At 48.0% G+C, this 25499-nt stretch overlaps 1 protein-coding gene across 1 annotated transcript; it reads right to left on the bottom strand.

The window, feature by feature from the left end:
• Positions 1-150: 150 nt before the first annotated feature.
• On the bottom strand, positions 151-21796 carry LOC149362157 (uncharacterized). Its single transcript, XM_089572927.1, has 5 exons — positions 21310-21796; positions 9632-9795; positions 7833-7906; positions 1861-1944; positions 151-424 (listed from the first exon to the last, which is right to left on the bottom strand). Exons 1-5 carry the CDS (start codon positions 21421-21423, stop codon positions 273-275), a joined length of 588 nt encoding a protein of 195 aa, XP_089429053.1. The 5' UTR covers positions 21424-21796; the 3' UTR covers positions 151-272.
• Between the last annotated feature and the right edge of the window lie 3703 nt (positions 21797-25499).

Here is a 25499-nt window from a genome sequence, read left to right as displayed (position 1 = left end):
TACAGCGCAGCCGCCTGGTCACTCCCGTACCGACCACTGATGAGTTTGCGCGTAAGTGTAGCCGCCGGCAGCTTTTTTTACACTGCACTGGAAGGCTTGGCCGGACTGCCTACCTATCGTCACCGCTGCTTCACTATGCCATGGCGGACAAAGAAGTGATTTTAATTGTCACAATGCGGGCGTACAAATGCTCTGTACGGCTGCGCCGTGAGGCCCCGACAAGTGTGCTCTGCTGGCACGGTGCGTACGATGACTTATGTACACGTTGTTCTCTATGAACCGGGCATGCCGAGGTCCGGAGCGCAAGACACGTAATATATCTGGTACTTGGGGGACGAGCCGCAGTTCTCCTTGTAGATGAACTCGCAGCAGTCGGCTTCCTCGTGGAACGTGGACACCCGGCGCCAATAGGTACAGCCGTATCCTGGGAATTCGCACAAGTAGGCCAGTGTGAGAAGAGGGAGGAAATTTTAGCCTCCATCAAAATTCGACCGCCGTGGTCGGGATCGAACAGGCGTCTTTCGGGTCAGCAGTCACGCGCCATAAGCACTCAGCCACCGCGGCAGCTAAAGGACCAAAACACACACACACACTCGTGACAGGTAAAGGACCAAAACACACACACACACGCACGCACGCACGCACGCACGCACGCACGCACACACACACACACACACACACGCGCGCGCGCACGCACGCACGCACGCACGCACGCGCACTGTCGCCGGACTTACTACTAATTTCTTTTTGGGTGATCACGTACATAAAGCCATTTTCTCGCGCAAACGGGCAGGCAAATAAAAAAATTAAGTCAGATCACCATTACACCCTCCATAAAAAGCGCCACTCTTTCTAGCACTCATCGTTTCGATTAGGAATGCTTCAAGCAGTTCTCGCTCGTGCCTGGAATTCCCCCTTTCAATAGTGCTTGTGCAGTGAAAAAGAGCCGAAGGTTTGCTGCAGTTTTTCACACAACAAGCCAGCATTCTCCCTGTGCCCACTCGCAACTTGTTGCCGTGTTGCCTGAATAGCAGCTACATCAGCAATGCCCATTCCTATAGGAATAGCAGCTACACCCAACTGTAAAGGCCCATCCTTTCTAGAAGACAGCAGCACGGAATATCGAGGGTTCGTTTCCCAGTGCTTAGTGACAGATTGGGTAGAAGTTTTCGCCTGGCCTGATGCTCGGGTTATTTAGTGTGAAATGCTTGGGAAATGGGTCTTTGACTTCACCTTGAGTAAACGAAAACACCTTGTGTCATGGCACTTTTTTTAACCTCAGATGCCTTTTCGCCATTAAAAAAAAACAATAATCATCATCATAATATACGCTAGCAAAAAGTTTATTGATCCGCACTGTTTAAACACGCTTCTCTTCGGGCGGCAAGATATGCAATAGAATAGAGGATGAGAACATCGTCTCATATGTTTCAAAATATAAATGTTATCAATGAAGATCGTGTCATTAGACAGTATAGTAGACTGTACAGTTAATCCCTACAAAGCTGCACAACAGCTTTGCTTTTTGTGGAACTCCATTCAATTAAACTGCATTGCAGCTTTTGGAGTGACTCGCCAGCCTAAAATAGGCACAAAATATGATGTTTGTTGGAATTAAAACGCGAAGAAAATTACACACGCAACCACTTTATACTTGTGAAGTCGTCCTGTGATGGCGACACCTGTATTTAGTTTTTTTGGTATTTTATACCATAGAGGACTTCAGGTTTAAATGAGAATGGTCTGTTTGTCGTTACAGCCTAAAACACAGGCGAAGTTCAGATTATCCTTAGTGCCTCTTCAGGGCGCAGTTCAAACAGCTATATGCGCTTTGCATATATAATAGTCGCCTGCACTCACCGTTATCAGCGTAGCGGTGACGGGCGATGAAACATGTGTCACAGTCCGTATAAATCACGCTCCACTCCTGAGCGACTCCCGAAGCTTGCCGCAGTATGCAAGAACAAGAAAACCGCGTGTTATCATTTCAATGCCTGCGTAAAATGCTAGATACATTTTGCGCAGCTTCGAAGGAATTATAGGGCACAACCAGGAATTTCGTCCAACTCAATGATGCAAATGGAAAATCTTGCTTAGGGCCGCAGCGACCTACCCAAATGGGATTGTTTTCATTCTTGTTGGGCTCTTCTCTGATGTGCCAGGCTAATCTGGTCTCCATATCAATATTTCCGGCCGAAGTGCACAGACATGGTTAACACTGGCAACCAAGTTAGCTAATACTCACACAAAAGCGGTTAGCGAGTCACAACACTTTTCAATATTGTCGGTAAAACTCCTCGCAGAAATTTAAAGACGAGAGTAATAAATTCACCAACTACTACCCAGAGAGTGGTGGTCAGTGGTAGCGCTCAGTGGAAGCGAGTTGATAAGACAGAACTTAGCGGGACGGCGGTTGTGAAACACGTCGAAAACTGTGCTCACCAATAACAGCCATAGCGTTTGGCCAAGTACTACAGTTCAAGCTGCTCAGCTATCTGACGAATACGGGACGCAGAGCGAGGGAGGCGGGGCGGTGACTGTGTGCCACGTGGGAAGGGCGAATGTGCATATTGTCACGGCTAGACAGTCGGGACGGCCAGGACACGTTTCACTGTAAAGCGCCAGGCAGCAGCGGACTCCCGAGGGCACCACACAGCAGAGACGACGAAGAAGAAAGCACTGGCCGCCACCATGGCTAAGGCTAGCCATAATAGCGGTTAAGGGAGTTCGGCCGGGAGACGGCGCCACGAGAGTGCCCAGGAATGTGGCATTGCTCCCCCCCCCCCCCCCCCCCCCCCCCTCTAGAAAGCGCCGCCCTCGGCGCGGCAGGTCGTGTGGACCGACGGCCGCTTCCCCGGGCAGGGGATTTTTGGCAGACGAACACCTGCTGTTCATGGGGTGCCCGTGCAGAGGCGCAGTAGTCCTCGTGCATGTAGCAGTTATTGTCGACGGGCGCGGAACCCACTGTCTCGGCCGTCTTGATCTCGTATGCGAGGAGGCAGAGTCAGTCGTCTGGACATTTGCTACTTCCAGTTCGAGCAGCACGCGGTCGTTGAGCGTTCCCGAAACCTAGGCGTCGGTACTCTGTCCGACGGAGTATTCAAGCGGCAGCGTGTTGTGGTTGGACAGCAGGGCGAGTGTGGGATTGCATGAGGCGGTTCTGGCCGACCACCATCTCGACGGGCGCGCACGCTGAACACCTTTGTGTTCGGCGCCCGCAGGTAGAGACGAGTGAGCTGCTAGCGGGCGTGGTAAGGCTTCATTCGGGCGACATGCACAACTTCGGACGTTGGTCGTCTAGAGGAACGAACGGTTCCTTGAGGGAGAACTTCATAGTTTACCTCGCCGAGTTGGCGTATAACTTTATAGGGGACAAAGTACCGCCGAAGCAGCTTTTCAGAGCGCCCTCGTTGGCGGATTGGGATCCACACCCAAACGTTTTCTCCGGGCTGGTAAGTGACATCCCTGTGGCGATGGTTGTAACGCTGAGCGTCTTTTGCTTGTTGATGCCGGATATGTTGCCGAGCAAGTTGGCGGGCATCCTCAGCTTCGTGAACAAAGCGGTCGGCCCCCACGACAGCGGAGTTTACACTACCAGGAAGAAGCATTGCGTCGAGCATAGTCGTGGCTTCACGACCATGGACTAAGCGAAACGGTGTGAAGTGAGTCGTCTCTTGCAGCGCAGTGTTATAAGCGAAAGTTACGTAAGGAAGTACTGCATCCCAGTTGCGGTGGTCGTCGTCGACATACATGGAAATCATGTCGGCGATCGTCTGATTTAGGCGCTCAGTGAGTCCATTAGTTTGCGGGTGATAAGCTGTTGTTCGTCGGTGGCTGGTGCCGCTGAGTCGCATAACTTCCTCTGTCAGCGCCGAGGTAAAGGCCGTCCCTCTGTCAGTTATAACGACCGTGGGTGCGCCATGACGAAGCACGATGTTGTGCATGAAGAAGGCGGCAATTTTCGCAGCTGTTCCACGGGGAAGAGGTTTCGTCTCACAGTATCGACTGAGGTAGTCGGTGACGACCACAATGTACCGGTTACCCAGCGAAGACTCCGGAAAGGGGCCGAGTAGATCCATGCCGACTTGGTAGAAAGGAACGTGTGGTGGATCAATAGGCTGCAGTAGTCCAGCCGGCTTAGTCGACGACGTCTTGCGACGTTGACACTCGCGACAAGTTCGGACGTAGCGTTTCACAACCACCGGGAGCTTGGGCCAGTAATACTTATGCCGTATGCGTGCCGAAGTTCGGGAGAAACCAAGGTGACCAAAGGAAGGGTCATCGTGGCACGCCTGCAAGACTTCATCGCGAAAGGCATTAGGTATAACGAGCAGATAGACAGCCTCCGTCGGCCCATAGTTCTTTTTGTACAGGATGCCGTCCCGTAAACAGAATGATGACAGGCCGCGTGAAAAGATGCGGGGCGGAGTCCGAGCGCTTCCTTCGAGATAGTCAATCAGGGACCGTAATTCAGTGTCGTCACGTTGTCGTTGAGCCAAGTCGGACGCGGAGATGACCCCAAGGAAAACGGAGTCGTCGTCGGGGTCCGCGCTGTTGGTTGGAAGTGGGGCACGGGACAAACAATCTGCATCACTGTGCTTTTGCCCTGATTTATACACAATGGCGACATCAAATTCTTGCAGTCGGAGGCTCCAGCGTGCGAGTCGCCCTGAAGGATCCTTGAGGTTTGCCAACCAACACAGCGAGTGGTGGTCGCTCACCACTCGGAAAGGGCGGCCATACAAATAGGGGCGAAATTTCGTTACTGCCCACACAATAGCTAGGCATTATTTTTCGGTAGTGGAATAGTTCACCTCAGATCGTGATAACGTGCGGCTCGCGTAAGCGGTTACGCGTTCGACACTGTCCTGCCACTGTACAAGGACCGCACCAAGGCCAACGTTACTCGCGTCTGTGTGCAGTTCTGTGCCAGCTGCCTCGTCGAAGTGCCCAAGTATGGGTGTACTTTGAAGACGCGTGCGTAGCTCTTCGAAGGCATGTTGTTGCTCCCGACCCCAGAAGAACGGTTCGTTATCTTTGGTGAGGCGGGTAAGGGGCTCAGCGATCCGGGAGAAGTTCTTCACAAAACGCCGATAATAGGCGCAGAGACCCAGAAAACGGCGCACACTTCGCTTGTCAGTAGGAATAGGAAAAGCAGCGACGGCGGCAGTCTTGTCGGGGTCTGGGCTAACGCTCTTGGCGCTCACAATGTGGCCCAAAAACTTCAGCTCCTCGAAAGCGAAGTGGCATTTTTCTGGCTTAAGGGAGAGACCGGCTGTACGGATAGCTTCGAAAACAGCGCGTAAGCGGCTGAGGTGTTCTTCGAAAGTGTCTGAGAAGATGACGACATCATCCAGGTACACGAGGCAGGACTGCCATTTGAGGTCTGAAAGCACAGTGTCCATCATCCGTTGGAAAGTTGCCGGAGCAGAGCATAGACCGAAAGGGAGCACCCTGAATTCGTATAAACCGTCCGGGGTAATAAATGCAGTCTTCTCCCGATCACGTTCGTCCACCTCTATTTGCCAGAAGCCGCTGCGTAAATCGAGTGATGAAAAGTATTTGGCGTGGCGCAGGCGGTCTAGGCAGTCATCAATGCGCGGCAAAGGATAAACGTCTTTCTTAGTTACTTTGTTTAGGCGTCGATAATGAACACAAAACCGTAGGGTCCCACTTTCTTTGCAACTAGGACCACAGGCGACGCCCACGGGCTCTTCGATGGCTGTATCACGTCGTCCTGGAGCTTTTCTTGAACTTGCTTTCGTATTGCGTCTCGTTCCTTTGAAGATACACGGTACGGCGACTGGCGTAATGGTCTCTGGCTTTCGTCGACTATAATTCGGTGTTTTGTAATCGGCGTTTGTCTAACTCTGGAGGTTGACGCAAAACAGTCCCGGAAAAAGTCAAGGACAGTCTGCAGATTGCGTTTTTCACTGGGCAGGAGATTCGGGTTCACGTCGAGTTTAACAGGAGCATTCGTTGACCCTACTGATTTCGTAGCCCCCGTCAGCGAGTACTCTCCGGCGCATTCCCCGAGTTCTTCAAAATAAGCAATCGTTGTGTTGGCCGCTAAACGTTGCGGTTCACAACCGAAATTTGTGACCAAAATCTCGGCTCGCTTTTTGTTCAATTCTATAAGCCCGCGAGCTACACACACTTGCCGACCCAGGAGCAGCGACATGTTGGCTTCAGCGATACCATGGGTGTCGGCGCTGTCATCGCACTCCACAGTTACAAACCTGCTGGTTCTCGACGGAATCACCACGTCATCATCGCAGACCCGCAACTTAGTCCTGCGTTGCTGGGGTTCGTCACCAATAGTGCGATGTGCGGCAAACGAGACGATAAGCTCCTTAAAGTCGATGACAGCCCCGTATTCCCGGAGGAAATCCAAACCGAGTATCAGGTCTTTAGAGCACTCAGGAAGCACAGCAAAGCAGCCGGGGAAAGTGACGCCGCGGATCTGAATTCGCACGGTGCAGACACCGGTCGGCGTCACAACATGGCCGCCGGCTGTGCGGATCTGCGGCCCAGTCCAAGGTGTCAAAACCTTCCTGAGGGTCGTGGCTAGCCGGCTGCTTATCACAGAGAAATCAGCGCCGGTATCCACTAGTGCGGTTATTTCTAGGTTATCGGCGGTTACTGGTATTTCCGTTGAAGCCAATCGCTGGCTCTTCGTCGGTGGGCTCGTCGGGTGAGGTGGTCGTTGGTCTCGTCGTCGCTGCAAATCGTCGAGTGGAGGCTCTTGTCTCTTTCCAGCCGCGGCGGCCCTACCCCCGGAGGACGCCGTCTTCAGTTTTCCCGCCGTGGGGACGTGCCCCTGAATTCGCCAGAGGTTGATGGACGGCTGGGAGAAGAGAATCTCCGTGGCGATGGGGATCGAGACTGACGTTGCGGCACAGTCGGAGCCTGTCAGTCGGAGTGTTCATTCTCCTGAGGTCGCTCGCCGTAGCGTGGGCGAGGAGCGTCCGAAGCAAAACCCCTTAAACCCATTCGACGGTAGGGGCAGTGGCGCAGGATATGACCGGGCTCACCGCAGTGGTAGCAGAGTGGCCGGTTCCTCGGCGTTCGCCACACGTCCGCTTTACGCATGGCGGGTCGGAATTCCTGCGGCACGGTGGTGGGCACAGCTGGACGTGGGTACTGCACAGTCGGCACAGGTGAAAAAGCTGGTGCCCCAGCTTTGCCCCAGCTGTACACCCAGAATAGGCACCATTTTGCTGACAGCGATGGTTCGCTTGTAGTGGCTTTATGGCTCGCAAGGTAAGATTGAGCTGTAGCTTGTCATAGGCGCAGGTGAGAAACAGTGGGACCAATGCAAGTCTCTTCGCTTCCTGCGCGCAATTTATTCCCGATGTCACTATCTTCCGGTATGGAGTGAAGGGAGGCATCGTGAAAGGTGGCATCAGGCCCGTTCTTTCCACTCGATGCTCTGGTAGCCAGGGAACTAATTCAGAACGGCCTTGAGCCTGGGATGCTAGAACAAGCGATCTTCAGTGCTCCACTGATATATGCCCAGGAAGCCTGTTAACGATAAAGTCACAGAGGTCGCCCAGGCTGCCCATGCGCGCCGCGGTAATCCTGGTCTGGTCGAAACATTGGCGCAGGCTTCTGCTTGACCACCTGCCCTAAGTAGACGCATTCTCTTACCACTTCCAGTACCTCGCTACCAATTGTGAACTGCTGTTTCCTTGCGAGACTGTTGAACATTACTTTGGTTTTCCGCATGCGAATTATTAGACCCACCGTTATGCTATACCTGAGACCAAAACTGTGGAAAAGCCTGAACTACACCAAGGAAGAAAATGGCATCATTTGCATTCAATACTTACTTTCATCTGGAACAAATGTAAATAAGTTCTTGCCTGTATAGCAAGGCAAGGAGGTCATGGTGTATCGGCCGTTCCTGAAAAGAATGTGATCCACTTTTAATTACCGCTTAGATAAAGTTGTTTTAGAAGTTCAATAACCTTTGAGTTCAGCGTTCTCAAAATCTTAGAAAAATAATTTTATGAGGGAAAGTTTCGTCTCATTACGTCGCCGCGCCACTTTTGTTTTCAGATACTTTCTCCTATCTGGTGCCTGGGCTTAGGAGGTTTCACGTGGGGCTGGCGGAAACCAGATAACAGCTAGGTTCAGTGTCCCGACAACCGCATCTCGATAACAGAAAAATGAGATGTTCCCGCGTCATGAGATTTCAGAGCAAGTTGAAGCACCCAGGGTGCTAGGAATCAGCATCGCGCGCTCTGTGTCACAGCCCTCGTCGCCGCTCTTGGCCAGCTTCAGGAACGCAGAGTGCGTTATCATCAATCGTGCTGGTGGATTCCATGCGCTACTACTAGCAACAAGGGACAAGAAAACGATAACAAGATAATCGCACAATTGGCAACTGCCTGATTCACAAAGAAAGAGGGGGGGGGGGGGGCATATTTATGAGATTCGTGGGCATGCCAAGATCAGTACACTCAATCTCATAATGTCCAACTGTCTGTCGTGTGCGCTATTGACGGTTCTGCCCGTAAAATCTCAAAGGCCACTATTATCTCTCTTTCCTCTTTGTCTAGCGCTCTTGGAACGATTGTGGTTTCCCGAAAGCAACCACAATCAGTGGGTGACGTAATACCTCCACTGTTTTCTTGAGTTGCGCGCTTGTCTTGTGACCGTCGTTTTTTTTCCTTGTTCCTAGTAGTAACGCTTGGAATTCATTATATGCACAACGAACTAGCCCCACTAGACGCTTTGCTTGGTCAATCATCATGCGATAGTTTTTTTTTTCGGACAACATACCCACATGAAAGAACATCACAGCTCTGTAGCGCGCCACCACTCTATGGAACTCACATAGCGTCCCTACCAAAATTAACTAGACAAGGAAGTTTGCTTCTCAGTGAAAACGGAAAGCCTTTACGGCCCCCCTAAAGACAAAAAATCTCGAAAGACGAAGACAATGGCTCTACTCACCTTAAACAGATTTAGAGCATAAGGGCTGCAATAAGTGCGGCGTTACACGGCTTGAGAGACAAACCCCGCAGCTTGGTTAATTTTGGCAGGCAAGATACACACTTGTCATGTCTGTGACAGTCGTGAAAAAAAAAACGTTTACCTAATCCGGATGCGTAGAACAAAGTTATTTCACGGCGGTAAAGCAAGGCGGTCCTACGAAAAACCTGACAAACAGGATGGCACAAGCATGAAAGGAGACGGCAGTGACGGGGAATTTTTTTCTTTATCGTAGTTTTTAGAGGGTTAAAGTAACTGCGTGGTCATTTTAGACAGGAGATGTTCAGCAGGAAGAGAAAGAGGAAACAGTTACATGGCGCCGGTCGTATCCGAACCCGTGACATCTGCATGACGCGTCCTGTCCTGCTTCCCCTTGTACCTTTAGTGTTACGGGTAGCTAGACACAACAGGAAAAGTGGCAGCTGTGAGGACAGGCATCGGAGAATAAGCATGTTCCGTCCGCTCAGTCGGCACCAGCTGAGAGCTTAGTATAGTGCAATCCAGGAAAAACTTTTTTTCTGCACAATCCCATTTCGTAAGCAACAGTTTATGAATGTACGCTACTCTATCCGTGAAAGATATATGTTGCTAATTGTGCTGCTTTGTCAACGCATCCTTCGGTTTCACTTACAGTGTTTCGCTTCCAGTGGTTCCGTAAGTGAAGGCCATTGGTGTGGAGAAGTTCTCGTATGTTCCGTATCTGTAAAACTTGACGCATTTCGCTGTTCCCCCGAAGTCAGGGTCGGAGTAGTAGTTTCTGTATATCTGGTACCACTCTCCGACATCAGGAAAACACTGCGATGAGAGAAAAATGAATGCTATTTGTTGTAGACGAAAAAATGTTAGGTCAAAGAACGCGAGAACATTAGAGTTGCATAAAAGGAGAAGAACACATCCTCCACAGTACAATAGAAATCGACAGTTTTTAAATGGCTACAATGAGCACGGTGCTTTACTTAACCTGAACCAAGGTTTGAAAAACAAGCGGTAAACCGCACCTGGGTGACACAAATGAGATATTGTTCGCCGTCATGTGGTTTTCCTCCGTGTATTTGTTAAATTTCGCTTGTTTCGTTAATTATCTAAAGGGGATTGTGTAAAATTGTTATACAGTTCCGCCTTCTTTTAGGGGCCACAGTTATAACACACGCCTGTTTGTTACGAAAGAGGACGGCGATACCATAAAAGTACGCGTTACAGCAATGGTACTGCGTCTCAGATACAAAGGATTGTGCCCGCACCACTCCATTATAGCTAACCAGGAAGCGCTGTAAACTCGACCCCCGTCGAAAACCGCGTGCTTCTTACCAACGTGGATGCTAATGCCCCTTCTCTAGCCCTAATGACGTCTCCCTTCCTGGAGAAGTAACACAGCGACCGAACAAAAACAATACAGTAGGCGAGACGCCTGAAATGCCGAAAAAACGGCACCGCTGTGAGATGCCGCCTTCAAAACAACAAGCCACGAGAGGCCGCACCTGCGCTGGCAGGAAGTACACCTGACTTCGCGTTACCATACTTCTGCGCACAAGCGTGTACGGCATCAGCTGGCGGCTGACCTTTGTCATCGAAAAGTCTCGCAAGAGGCGGTGTTTTGGTAGCTGCGATCTCGTATATGCCTCCGGTCTGATACAACGGCTTGCATGACGCGCGACTCCTTACTTCCTTATTCGACGAGTGCGGCACTAGGCATAAGTTTAGAATGATAATGGGTATGACGCGCGAATTGTTCGCCGAGAGTCTTGCTCAGCCTGACCATGACATGGCGGCACACCATCTGCTACGTTCCCTCACAGCAGTGACCAAGCTTGCTTTGCCGCCTAATGCGACTTGCGCCGCCCAAAGTGCAGATATGGGCATCATTCAGAAGTTAAATATGTCCTATGGGTGGCACATCATCAAGTCCATGCTGGAAGCAATTGGTTTGGTTTGGTTTATTGGTGTTTAACGTCCCGAAGCAACTCAGGCTCTAATAAGGGAGTAATTACTCATTGACGTCCACCCAAGCGCAACCATACGGCTACAAAGGAAAGCTATACAGCTTTCTCAGAAACTTCGCAGTTAAAGAAAAATTCGTCCTGGTCCGGGGTTCGAACCCGGGACCACCGCTTCACCGGAGCAGTCGCTCTACCAATTGAGCTAACCGGGACGGCAAGCTTATGGTAGGGCGAGAGCGAATTGATCAATGACTCGAAGTGGGAACAGTGCTGACCACATGTTTCGGGGAATTCCCTAAGGTGGAGTAGATTTGTAATAAGGGCACACGGGCACACGAATAGAAGCACACGGGCCTTTAGAATTTCGCCTTCATCGAAATTCGGCCGCCGCGGCCGGGATCGAACCCGCGTCTTTCGGGTCAGCAGCCGAGCGCCGTAACCACTGAGGCACCGCGGCGGGGCGCTGGAAGCAATTGATAGACAAGGTGCCGACGACCCGGTTCGAGTCTCGTACTTCGCCACCGTGGAAGTGCTTTAGGCCGCTTGGATGGAGCTGACTGCGAAGTGCATCACGAATTCCGTTCCTGAGGCAGGGATTGTTGGTCAGTAACAACGGAGGAACCTTCCAGCACCAAAGTGATACGAAGTACGTGAATCACTAGCAATGCGCCGTTGATGTGCATCCGCACGGACTTGATGTCGCCTGAAATTACTTATTTAGTGCATCGCAGTTTGTGTGTGTCACTGAATCGCACAGCCATGCACTGATCAAGCCAAAGTGAACGCAGCACGACCATTCCCCGACTTCCCGGAATTTGATGAAGATGAGGACGCTGACCTGCACGCTAGGCTTGTCTGCGCCGAATAACGCCAGATCATTTGAACAAGCTACTACTTTGAGCCATTTATAACTCGGAAAACTCGAATGGCACTACTCTGCAGATTGCTCGTATATGGCAGCTCTAAGTAGAGCGCAAATTTAAGTGGTGATAATGGACACCCCTGTTTGACAGACGGAAAGATGGACACGGATTATGAAAGGCAACAGTTCACAATCAAGAGGGTGGAGGAGTCCTTGTAGCAAAGACGTATTCCCTAGTAGCCAATTGAACCGACATTAATTAGTTAGTTATATTGATTTTTATGGCGCAAAAGCAACTGAGGCTATGATGCGCCAAACACAAGGTTAGAGTTTTTGTTAATGGTGAAGCTTTTTTTAAAAATACTTAGAGTTTGTTTAAAACGTTGGCTTCCTTGAGAAACCTAAAAATACATGAAATGTCAACAAGTGCTTGATCACCTAAGAGTAGCATGGGGTGTAATGGGATGCTTTCCCTGTAAAATGTTGTGAAATATTTCTTTCTTAGTTCTTCTAGTTTTATGCATGAAATTAAAAAGTGGTTCACAGTGAGTTCAGCACCACACATGTCACAGAGAGGTTTGTTCTGTTTGGTTAGTAGAAAGTTGTGCGTGAGGTGGGTGTGTCCAATGCGGAGCCGACATAAAATAACTTCGGTAAAACGTTCTTGATGCCTACATGATTGCCATTCCCCTAAAATTGGTTTCACAGAATGTAGATTGTTGTTTACGTGCTCTTGCCATGCAGCCTGCCACTTACTTTTGAGTTTACTGTATATAAACTTTAAACAATCCCTGTGCGGTATGTTCACTTGCTTTATTTGGCCATTCCGGGCTTGTGCAGCGCATACATCTGCTTTCTCATTACCTACAATTCCAACATGGCTAGGAACCCAGCAGAATTTAATGTTATGATTTTCTTTTGTGATTTTAACTATGTTATGTATGATGTTTCCTATTATAGGTTCAGCTGCATTTCTGGAGTGCAGTGCTTTAAGCATACTCAGGGAATCGGTGTAAATGATGCTATTTTTGATATTCTCTCTTACTATTTTATCTACAGTTACAAAGATGGCATAACACTCAGCAGTAAAAACCGATGCGCAGTCTGGTAGTCGCATTATCTGTTTATTTTTTCCTTGGATTACTGCACTTCCAACGTTACTTTCTGTTTTTGAGCCATCGGTATAAAATTCAATGTAGGTGTCATACTTTTCTTGTAGTGCAAAGAATTCCTGTAATATGTACTCATTTGGCGTTTGCTTTTTATCTAAATGTGTCATTGTGAAGTCACATACTGAAGGCAGGCTGTACCATGGTGGCAAATATTCATTCCTTTGTGCAATATTCGGTAAGCAGTCTAGTACTGTTAGCTCTTCACATTTGTCTTCAAAGCGCAATAGTAATGGTCTGATAGAATGTGGTTTGTTGATGAATAATCTTTTAGATGGGCACTTGGTGACAACCGGATGGCAGAGATGTTTCGGAAGAGAACGGATTTTTAAGACGTATGTGCATGTTAGTGCGATTCTTCGGTCCTCAAGAGCGGGCTCATTAGTTTCAACGTATAGGCTGGCTACTGGTGACGTTCTGTATGCTCCAGACGATAGGCGCAGACCAAGATTATGAATGGGGTCTAGTCTTTTTAAGTAGGATGCTCTTGCCGAACCATATACTATGCACCCGTAGTCCAGCTTGGAGCGCACCAGAGAGCGATATATTTGTAAAAGGCTTGCTCTATCGGACCCCCACCGCTTCCGTGAGAGCACTTTTAAGATATTGAGGACTTGAGAAGCTTTCTTTTTTAGGTTGTTAATGTGTGGTAGAAATGTGAGTTTCTTGTCGAAAGTTAGGCCTAAAAATTTGTGTTCTTGTTTAATTGGTAGCGCAGTGTGATTCAGGTATAGACTGGGATCGACCTGTAGGCCTCGTCGGAATGAGAAAAGAACAGCTACTGTTTTTTGAGGGGAAAATTTAAATCCATTTCTGTCTGCCCAAGAACCTAGTTTATTTAGTGTGATTTGTATTTGTCTCTCACAGGTTGATATACTGGAGGACGTGCATGCTATTTGTAGGTCATCTACATAAACTGAATACATTATGGACTTGGGTATTACTTTAGCTAAGGAATTCATTTTGACTATGAAGAGTGTCGTGCTTAGAATGCACCCCTGGGGTACGCCGTTCTCTTGGGTGAAAGTCATGGAGAGAGTTGCTCCTAGGCGGACTCGGAATGTGCGGTTAGCCAGGAAGTCGTTCAAGCAGTTCAACATCCTGCCGCGGATACCTAGCTCTGCTAGGTCACGGAGGATGCCGAACTTCCACGTAGTATCGTAGGCCTTCTCCAAGTCGAAGAAGACCCCAATACAGTGCTGCTTGTGGATGAACGCCTCCCGGATGATGTTTTCCAGGCGGACAAGGTGATCTGTGGTGGAGCATGTTTTCTTAAACCCGCATTGGTGTTTATCTAGTAGTTGCCGAGATTCCAGTACGAAGGTTAGTCTAATGTTTATTACACTTTCGAAAGATTTAGCAATACAGCTCGTGAGGGCTATTGGTCTATAACTGCTAGGACTTGTTGGTGGTTTTCCGGGTTTGAGAAAAGGTATTATGACTGCTTTTTTCCACTCGTCAGGTATATGTCCAGTTATCCAGATTTTATTAAAGAATTTTAACAGTGCCTGTACAGCAGCCTCGGAGAGATGTGCAAGCATAGCGTAATGCACATTGTCTGGTCCTGGTGCTGTCTTTTTTCCAGAAGATAATACTATTTTGAATTCCTGTAGTGTGAGAGGCTGGTTGTAATCCTCATGTATACCTGCTCCGGATGGGAATCTTTGTTTCTCAGCTATTGCTTTGTGTTTCTGAAATGTGTTTGTGTAGTTCGATGAGCTTGAGATCTCAGCAAAATGCTCGCCCAAAATGTTGGCCTGTTCTTCTAAAGATGTTTGTGTCCCGGGTGCTGTCAAGAGAGGAAGTGTAAAAGGGGTATGGTCACCAGTAAATTTACGAAGTTTTTCCCACATTTTCTTTGATGTTGTTGAGCTGTTTATTGAGGAGACATATTTCTGCCAAGAGGTTTTCTCAGCATTCCTTCGCACATACCGTGCTCTGGCTTTTGCCTTCTTAAAGGTAAGTAAGTTCTCTGCAGTGGGATATCGACGCAGAGCGCTCCAGGCTTTGTTTTGTTGTTTTTTTGCTAATGTGCATTCTTTTGTCCACCACACTTTGTGCTTCTTTTGTGCAAGTCCTGTTGTTTGTGGTATAGCGAGTGTTGCGGCCGATATTATGCATTCAGTAAACTTCTCATTAATTTCTTCTGTGCTAAGGTCGTCACAAAATTCCTTTTCCAGAGTGGCACTTTTTGTAAAAAGTGACCAGTCGGCGAGCTGAATTTTCCAGCGCCGTGGTCTTGTGGGGATGATTGGAGTAGACGATGAGAGGCTGATGATGGTAGGTAAGTGATCGCTGCCCATGGGGTCATTTAAAACATCCCATTTAAAATCGTTAAAAAGTAATGGTGATGCGAAAGCTAAATCGAGAGAGCTCATTTTTGCTGAGCTTGGGCAGCAATATGTGGCTTTTCCCGTATTTAAAAGACAGACATTAGTAGAAAGTATAAAATCTTCGATTGTTTGGCCTCTAGAGTCACAGCGTTCGCTTCCCCAAAACGGAGAGTAAGCGTTAAAATCGCCAACTACCAGAAATGGCTCCGGCAGTTCATCGATCAGGCCTTCTAGATCTTGGCATGTTAATGTGATGTGTGGGGGAAGATATACAGAACATATTGTTATGGTTTTGTAGCTGATGACGCTAACCGCAACCGCCTCAAGTTTTGTTTTCAGTTTGATTTCTTGAGCCGGGACGCCGCTTTGGATGACGATTGCGACGCCTCCCGAGAGTCTATTTGCATGTTTGCGATCACGCCTAAAAGTTGTATAATGTTTTAAGATATTTGAATGTTGTAGACCAAGATTGGTCTCCTGGAGACATAGAGCTAGAGGCATCACTGACCCTAGAATATGTGTGATATCACTGTAGTTCCTCAACATTCCTCTGCAGTTCCATTGAACCACGAATGTCATGTTTGTTTTTTTTTGTTTGTTTTTTTTGGATGGGAATGGAACGAAAGAAGTTTACTGTTCTGGGCCCGTTACCGGGGTTCTATCTCTTCGTCGCTCGAGAGAGCCGGTCCGCCGCTGCAAAGCGGGCGGAGTGTTAGTTGTATCCATCACCTCACCAGAGGTGCTGGAGGACCGCGAAGCCGCGGATGTGTTGGTGTCGGGCCTCCCCCGACGGGGGGAAGTCCTGCGGGGTGCCGACCAGTGAGCCGGCGCTCCCTGCTTTGGAGATGGCAGAGCAGCGTTCACTGTCTCTGCCTGGGGCGTTGATGGCACTGCCACAGGCTCCGTGAAGGTGGCCTGGGCAGATGCCGGAGTGCTGTGTGGTGCGCCGCCCCTGCGCACACCACATCAGCAAAGTTTGTTTTTGTGGAAAAGTTGAAGCTGTTCTTTGCGTAAAACAGTCGTCGCGCTTCCTTAAATGTGATATTCTGTTTTGTTTTGATTGTAACAATTTCTTTTTCATTTTTCCACGATGGACATGACCTCGAATAGGCGGGATGATCGCCTTCACAGTTTGCGCAGCGAGGTGCTGCTCCTTCACAGTTATCGGAAGCGTGTTCTTTTGATGCACATTTAGCGCAAGTTTCGCGGCCACGGCAGCTTTGAGACCCATGACCGTACCTTTGGCATTTGAAGCACCTGCGTGGGTTTGGGATGTAATGTCTGACATTTATTTTGAGGTAGCCAGCTTCTATTGATTCGGGGAGTGTGCTTGAGTTGAAAGTCAGTACTAGGTGCTTTGTAGGTATCTCTTTGTTGTCTTTTCTTATTTTGATACGATACACACTTATGACATTCTGTTCTTTGAGGCCTTCAAGCATCTCTTCCTCGGTGAGGTGAATGAAATCTGCTTCGGATATCACACCACGGACGGTGTTCAGAGATCGGTGTGCTGTAACTGATACAGGGATTTCCCCGATGGACACTAGGCTGGAAAGTTTTGAGTATTGGGCAGTGTCTCTGAGTTCAAGGAGCAGGTCACCACTTGGCATTTTAGACAGTTTGTACCCGGGACCCAAGGCCTCAGTTAGACTTTTTGCAACTAAGAATGGGGACATGGTTCTTGCGGTTTTTTCAGTTACTTCGCTATGAAGAACGTGAAATTTTGGAAATGGTTTCGGTTTTTCGAAAAACTCTGCAGTTGCCTCGTTCCGCCCTCTTTTATGAGGGCGATCTGGTTTGGAAAAGGGGGGAGCCATGAAAAATTATGTGTTGTTCGGCCGTGGTGCCAGCCACCCACCATGGAGCCCAACGAGGGGACAGGACAGGAACTTGCGGGCAAGTCCTGCCCACGCCAGCTGTACACCTCAACTATAACCCAATATGACGCAACTCAGGTTAGTTGGCCACACAAGGTTAACCCTCGCCGCCAGGAAAAAAGGGAAAAACTAAGAAGAGAGGAGGATACAGGAAAGTTGTAAGGAAGGAAATAGGAAAGTCAAAGATAGAGGGGAGGACAGGAAAAGGCGACTGCCGATTTCCCCCGGTTGGGTCAGGCCGGAGGTGCCGTCTACAGGAAGCTGGGGCCAAAGTGGTGTGTTGCCTCCGCCGAGGGGCCTTAAGGGTCCAAACGCTCGGCATCGGCTCAACCACCAGGATCCCCTTTTCCCCGGACACGGCAATGCCACGCACGGCTAAGCGCGGATGCTCGGGTCCGTGGTGACGCATTGTTCACCATCATCCCCCTGCGGGGATGTCCCTGCGGATGCTCGGGTTAACCCCGTGGTGTCGCCACTCACCAACGTCTGCATGCTGCAGACGCCTCAACCGACATTAACCTGTAGTAAAAATTAGAAAGAAAATTGTGCCGGACACGATCAAAGGCGTTCGCAAGGTCAATCTGAAACATTGCCAGTTGTTCATGGCAGTTGCTGCATAACTGTAGAAATGTTCGGGCAACATGTAGGTTAGTTTGAGGCGCCCCTCAAACCCCATGTCTGATGAAGTCCAATGATATTCGACATTTCCAACTCTAAGCATTAGTCAAAACTTTTGCAGAAATCTTAGTCTATATTACAATAATTGCAAAGAACGCATTCCTTCCGGCCGAATAAAGGTGAATCTAGTGTACGCGTTTTCAACGACTGCAAGTTAATGGGAAGGTGTGTCAATAGAAAGTTTAGTTTATTAGGGTTTAACGTCCCGAAGCCACTCAGGCTATGAGAGACGCCGTAGAGGAGGGGTCCGGAAATTTCGACCACAGGGGGTTCTTTAACGTGCACTGACATCGCGCAGTAGACGGGCCTCTGGAATTTCGCCGCCGCGGCCGGGATCGAACCCGCGTCTTCCGGGCCAGCAGCCGAGCGCCGTAACCACTGAGCCACCGCGGCGGGGTGCGTCATTAGAAGGGAAAAAATCTTTAATGAACACCGCGAGAGCTGAAGATGCCACAATGCTTTCGAATTCAAGCACGTAAGCAGTCTTAAATGCCCTCCGTTTCTTTTTCGTTCGGGTGCATTTGCGGCATGGTTCGATTGTGACAAAGGCAGCCGTGCGCGAACAATAAAACTCATCTGTAAATGGCGCCGGTCCTTTTGCAATTATGTGCCTTTGTTCATTTCCTCTACTGTGCTGTCTTCAGAATGCGTTACATTAATTCGCAGCAGGCAATCCTAGGCAAGCATTCACTGTGGCTGGGAAGGAAGGCAGTGCGATTTGATGAAAGCACCATGAAAGAAGAGGCATGACCCAGGCCAAGAGCACATTGGAAGAGATGTACGGCCGTCAGGTTTTATAAAGGTTTTGACGAAACACGAGGTGCCAAACCTGCTCTTCGTCGAGTACCACAAACCTTCACGCACTAGCATCGCTGCCTTAACCATCGTTTATAGATCCTTTTCAGTTCCGCATCTCCTCGCCGCGCCAACAGGGAGCATGCGGCCTGCCGCCGCGCCCGCCACCGCGGCGCTGCTGTCAAAATTTGCGCCAAGGAAGTGCGTCGTCTGCTACAGACGCGTACCGTTCCGCTGTCCTCCCGCACAGCGCTTAACCGAAGACATTGCTCACGCTTCGTGGCGTCATTATCTGCGCTTCGTAAGTTTAAGGAGTTGAACTACGTGTGCGTAGAAGCGACCAGTGCTTTAGAAAAAGATGGGCATCAGTGATTACGTTTCGTCTTGGGCAGAATAGTCACTTTCGTGCGTCTGTAGAATGCGGCGTTTCCGTCGCATTGCGCTTGAACGGTGACCTTAACCCTCTGTATCAATCCCATTGGTCGCGAGTAATTTTTACTCTTGCTTTCCAAATGCGAAATTGAGCAAGATTTAACAATAATTGAAGTTGCAAAGCCTGAACGTCTGCCTCGATTTTATTAAAGATTAGAAGAACTCTCCAGACTAGACTCGAGAGGTTCCATAGAGCGAGTTCTTGGTTTTCAAGGCACATATAAAGAGCTGCCGATAGATATCATGCTGACATTTTTCTGCTGCCTCTGGTAAATACTTATAGAATAAAAAAAATCACACACACGTCTTTAGTACTTATAGAATAAAAAAAATCACACACACGTCTTTAGTGGTGTTTCATTAGCATATTATAGTTTATTAAAACTCCTCAGACACTCTACCTAGACTTGTTGAAAACGCTTTCTTCAGTTTTTCACTGAGTTGGCTAATTTCTTTCTTCTTTTGCTCCCGAGCTGCAGCGGCACGAATGAGCCTCTTCCTCACAACAGGTGCTGCAAGGCACACCTTTTTCTTGAGTTTCAGGCCAGTTCTTCTTTTGAGGTCCTTCGTCATTTTCGCACACTTTATACAGACTCCTTTTTCTGCCTCAGTCAGAACTCTGCACTGCTTGTGATATACAGTTCCTCCTCTGCTAGAGGTGCAACCATGACAGGCTTGCATAGTTTGTACAACCTGCACAATTGCCTTTACGTCTTCTAACGAAGTGATTTCCAAATCCATGGGCAGTGTCGGCACCAGTTTGCCGCGGGCAGATACAACATAACTCATGTCCTCGCGAACTACGACACTCTTGAGTACTGAATATACATCTGCCTCCAAACCTGGCTTGTAAAAAAAACAATCTGTGATCGGTGCCCATTTTCATCTTCAAGAGCTGCCGATCTCCACTGACGAGGTAACCTCAAAGAGACGCTTTTCTCCACCAGCTCATTAACATGCAAGCAGCTGACTTGCATGGGCTCTGGTTGCTCTCGTTCGATATCGATATCTTCTGCAGCGTCGCTTTGCGTTGCCACTGCGTTTCTTGAGACGGTTGCTCTCTTTTTCGGAGATTTTCGCCGTTTCCGATTTGAGGAGAAGTACAGCGGGTGATTAGGAAATGTGGTAGGAATTGCATCACTCCTTAGAGACCATACACCGCGCTCGATTTCAATCACTTCTCCATTGATTACATGCTTATATGACTTCCCAATATCCCCTCCTTGGAAGTGGGCGTCGCACACTTTGCATGTTTTCCCCAACACCTTGTCTGCACGGGGTATCGCTCTCGACCATTTTGCAAGGAGAATTGGATCGGTCGGCCGAGAAAAGAAGTGCCTCTTCTCCGTGTTGCGCCGGTACCCGCTGCTACATCCTGGCACGAAACACGTTGGAATTTGGTTGCCAGTCCTAGCACATTCTAAAGAAGATTAATGACGCACACCACCTACCCTCTGACAGCGAAAAAATCAAAAACCTGGCGTTCGAGAACATTCGCAGCCCACGCTACTTGCAGGTTGGGTCCACGCCATGAGCGTCCGCACCCGACCACACACCAAGGGCTGCTGAAGCATGCGTAGTGCACAAACACTCAACTCATAACGACAGGATCAGTTGATAAAAAGAAAACGCGGCGCAAATGCGCACGACTACCAGAGCGTCAGCAACGTTCCTGCATCGCAGAGTGGCGAGCTAGCGTCGAGCGTGGCGCAAACTTCGACTGCAGCGCCATCTCAGTGGCTGGGCGCAAATCGCGGCCGCTTCGGGAGGAGCAGTTTCGAAACTAAAAAAGCTTTATAAACGGTGGCCTTAACCTCAAGATCGCGGGCCGTAGATACCACGAGGGGGCATACCGCACCCTCCTTCAACGTGCACATCGTACGGCGACCTGTACGTGGCCCGGGAGTTGCGTGTTCAGTGCTTCAAGCAAACAGCTGCCACTACCTCAGACATACTGAACACGGCTTTCGTGAGGGAGTCTTGTCTGCTTCTAAAGATTATTTCTGACATCAGTCCCGTTTTGGAATTACTTTCTGACGCCTCATGAGTAGAGGTAGCACAACTAGTGCCGTTTTTTACTTCGTGAGTTCTGCTGGTGACTCTGAAGTTTTTTTTTTCTTTTTTTCAAATGTGCTTCATCTGGGTCCGTTCGTGCCGTTGTAATGACACGGTAGGAAACCCAGGCTCCCGGTTATCAGAGAAGATATGCAGAGTTGAGGCCCTCACCCTGCTCGCATCTTGGTACTCTTGAAGATCGCTGCGCAGTTCCGGGTAAAATCGTTCCTCAGCCATTGTTAGCAGTAGCTGGACGAAAAGGAAGGCGGTAGTTTTCTGGAACATGTCTTGGAGAGGAACTTTCGGCTTTCGAGGTTTAAGAGATTAATCCTGGTCCTGTCGCAACCGGACGTCCTTTAAAGCAAGCCAGACCGAGGTATAGGCGAGGCAACTGCGCACTTTCCGGACAATTAAACATGAAAAAGTCAGCAATGTTGCACGCTTATACAGAGAGTACAGTGAACGTTTTGCAATGCAAAAATTTCCCGCAAAAACAAACGCCACCATCCGGCACATGGCTACCACCTGGGCTGCCTGCGCTGCTGTGCTCGTCGCCACTTGCTCCTCCAGAACAGACGGCGGAAACGCAGGTCAAGTGGCCCGTGCGCCTAGGTAGAGGTACAGTCGGGGACAAAATCTCCGGACGACGTGTTTCTCAAACGAAGCTTATAGCTCTACTATCAGAGAGCGGCTGCAGACCGCACCTGTGCAGATGAACGAACAGAAATTTAAATTTTACCTCCGCAAGTGTGGTCTCCAGCCGCCGACTAATAGCAGAGCTATCGGCTTCATTAGAGGAACACGTGGTCTGGAGACTTTTGTCCCTGACTGTACAGTGGTACCACAGCTTGAATAGAAGCCCATACGCTCAAATAACGGCAACTTAGATAGGTAGATAATCAGTAGTCTCCCTATCGTACTGGCGTGGTGACAATTGTCAATTACCGATTAATTCCTACCTCGCTGAATTGCTTCGCAATACCTGTAAATATTTCTCTGCCCCTATTTAAAACACAATGTTTCCCTTCTGCGACAGTCCTCTAATGGCACCTCACTTGCTTCACTTCTTTAGGGCTGAGCACGCTCTGGTTGTTCCTGAACACCATTGCATCTAGCATCTCTGTGGTAGCTTCGTGTACTGAGGACAGCCTCAGAGTGTTTGACAATGAGGACAGCCTCATAGTAGGCAGCCTCAGAGTGTTTGGAACACACCTTGTTCTTTCCTGTTATGTCTTGCATGCAGCAACAGCAAATTTGAGCCGTGGTGTCAAATTTTTGCCGGTAGCACTTCGGCCTTAAGCACCCAGCGCTAGTCTCAAAAAATAAGTTGCATCTTTCGGCCCTGACGAAGTTTTTCGTAGAGCTTCGAAGTCTGCTTGTCCCGCACTTTCTTTTTGCAGATGAGTATTTTTGAAGGTTAGCATTTTCTCTGCCGCGATTATTTATCGTATTTTTCTTCCCTTTAAAATTTGTATTTATCAGCAAATCTTCGACTTCTCCTCCATGCTGTATCGATACATCAGCGACGTACACTTTTAGACGAAAGGGAATAAAAGGGGGCGCGAGGTCAGTCTCTTTGGGGACCAATTGACTTGCGTGTTGTGTTGGGTTTTATGGCACATAGGCAGCTAAAGCCATCATGCGCCAAGCTCAAGGTATAGAATGAGTTTTCTGTAGAATTTTCAAAAATGTTAAAAATCATCGCTGGTGTATAGATGGCCTAATAATACTGTACTAACTAGTAATAACGGAAGAAAAGAAACTTAGACATGGCTAATGTTACAAGCCTTAAGAAGGTCAGGTAGTCTACGCGCCTATCCTTGCCTGGGCAAGGATCCCGAGGCTCCCAACCAGTTAAACAAAAACCTCAGCCTTCTCATGAATGAGAAAGTAGCTGAGGTGTATCATCTAATAAAGTGAACTAGCGGATCGAAATTTACAGTTTTTCAAGCACGCCTGCTTCTTTTAAAAAGCTAAAAAGAGAAGGTATGTTAACAATGGCATTATCATCTAAAAGAAGTGCTGGGTGAAAAGGAATGCACTCATTATAAAATTCAGCGAAGTATTTTTTTCTTAGTTTTTCCAGTTTCGCGCAGAGAATAAAATGTGGTTAACGGTAAGTTCATCTCCGCATTCCTCGCAACCAGGTTTGTTTTGTTTTGTTAGCAAGAAGTTATGTATAAGGTGTGTGTGCCCTATTCGGAGACGACAGAGAATCACTCCCTTGAAGCGTTCCTGGTGGTCACATGACCTTCATTCCCCTAAAACCGGCTTTACCAAGTGTAGTTTATTATTCACTTCACTGTTCCAAGCCGACTGTCATTTTTTTCATAATTTCCGTTGTACTAATTTTATGCAGTCGTTAAAACGTATGTTTACTTTTTTCGTTCCCATACTATGAGCTTGAGCAGCGCACAAGGCTGCTTTCTCGTTCCCTTTTATTCCGATATGACTCGGGACCCAGCAGAGTTTTATATTTTGTCCTTTAGCTGCGGCTGTTGCTATGCTGTGTATAATGTCACCAAGAATAGGGGTGATAGCGTTTCTAGCGTGGAGAGCTGTAAGCAAACTTAAGGAGTCTGTGTAGATTATACCGTTTGTGAGGTGCTGCTTTAATATTTTGTCCATGGCCACCTAGACTGCGTAACATTCTGCAGTGAAGATGGATGCGCAATGTGGAAGTCGTACTGTTTTCTCCGAATTACCTCGCACCACTGCACTTCCTACGTAAACATCTGTTTTTGAGCCATCTGTATAAAAATCTGTGAACTTTCTGTATTTTTGCTCGAGTGCAAGAAATTCTTGTAGTATATGTTGTCGTGGAGTTTGTTTTTTTATGAAACCGCGTAATTGTCTTCGAGCAATACCGGGTAATGTATCTAGTAGGCCGAGGTTTTGGCACATCTCTTCAAAACGCAGGAGGAGTGGTCTGATAGCTAGTGGTTTGCTGTTAACACTGTTCTCGATGGGCAATTTGTAACAATAGGGTAACAGATATGTTTCCGTAGGGAACGGATTTTTAGAATGTAGGAAGATGTGAGCATGCTTCTTCTGTCTGCAAGTGGTGGTTCATTTGTTTCCACATGGAGACTGTTTATGGGTGACGTCCTGTATGCACCAATTGAAAGACGCAAACCTAAATAGTATACTGGGTTTAATCGTTTTAAGTATGATGGCCTTGCTGAACCATACACAATGCAACCACAGCCTAAGCAGGATCTTACCGCAGAACGATAAATTTGTAGAAGGCTTATCCTGTGAGACCCCCAGTGCTTGTGTGAAAGAACTGAGTATGTTCATTGATCGGGAAGCTTTCTTTTTTAGTGCGTTTATGTGAGGTAGGAAACAGTTTTTTATCGAAAGTTATGCCTAGAAATTTGTGCTCATTTTTTACGTGTAACTGATTTTCGTTCAGATGTAGTGTGGGATCTGTCTGTAATCCTCGTTTCAGTGAGAACAGAATGGCCACTGTTTTCTGTGGAGAAAAACGGAAACCATTTTTGTCTGCCCATGTTGCCAGTTTGTTTATTGTTAATTGTATTTGTATGTGCAAGCCATCTGAAGATCGTCTACATAGACCGAATACATAATTGACCTTGGTATTATTTTTCTAATAGAATTCATTTTTACAATAAAAAGTGTTGTGCTTAAAATGAATCCTTGAGGCACTCCATTTTCATGAATGAAATTTTTCGAAAGGGTTGAACCTAGGCGCACATTAAACGAACGATCAGACAAGAAATCTTTTAAGCAATTCAACATCCTGCCGCGGATGCCAAGCTCAGCCAGGTCCTGAAGAATTCCGAACCTCCAGGTTGTGTCGTCTGCCTTCTCTAGATCAAAAAAGAGAGCGAGGCAGTGTTATTTGGCTACGAAAGCGTATCGGATAGTATTTTCAAGACGAACTATGTGGTCAGTAGTCGAACACGCCTTTCTAAACCCACACTGACGGGTGTCAAGGAGTTCCTGGCATTCGAGGACGAAAGTTAATCTTATATTTAAGACACTTTCAAATGATTTGGCGAGGCAGCTGGTAAGGACTATTGGTCTGTAACTACTGGGGGATGTTGGCTGCTTTCCAGGTTTCAGGAATGGTACAATAACTGCTTTTTTCCAGGTTTGCGGTAGTTTTCCGAGTAACAATATTTTGTTAAAATTTTAAAAGTGTTTCCACTGACTGTTGGGAAAGATGCGCGAGCATTTCATAGTGTATATTATCAGGGCCATGTGCAGTCTTTTTCCGGCTAAGAGAACTTTGTTTAATTCCTCGATTTTGATAAAACCATTGTATGGTTCGTTCATGCAGCCAGTTGTTGGAAGTCTATGTTTCTCTGCTGCGTTTTTATACCTTAAGAATGTTT

This window comes from Amblyomma mixtum, chromosome 2 (genome assembly GCF_055824585.1).
Source record: "Amblyomma mixtum isolate Tamu chromosome 2, ASM5582458v1, whole genome shotgun sequence".
NCBI lineage: Eukaryota > Metazoa > Arthropoda > Arachnida > Ixodida > Ixodidae > Amblyomma > Amblyomma mixtum.
This window is presented reverse-complemented; position numbering and strand designations above follow the sequence as displayed.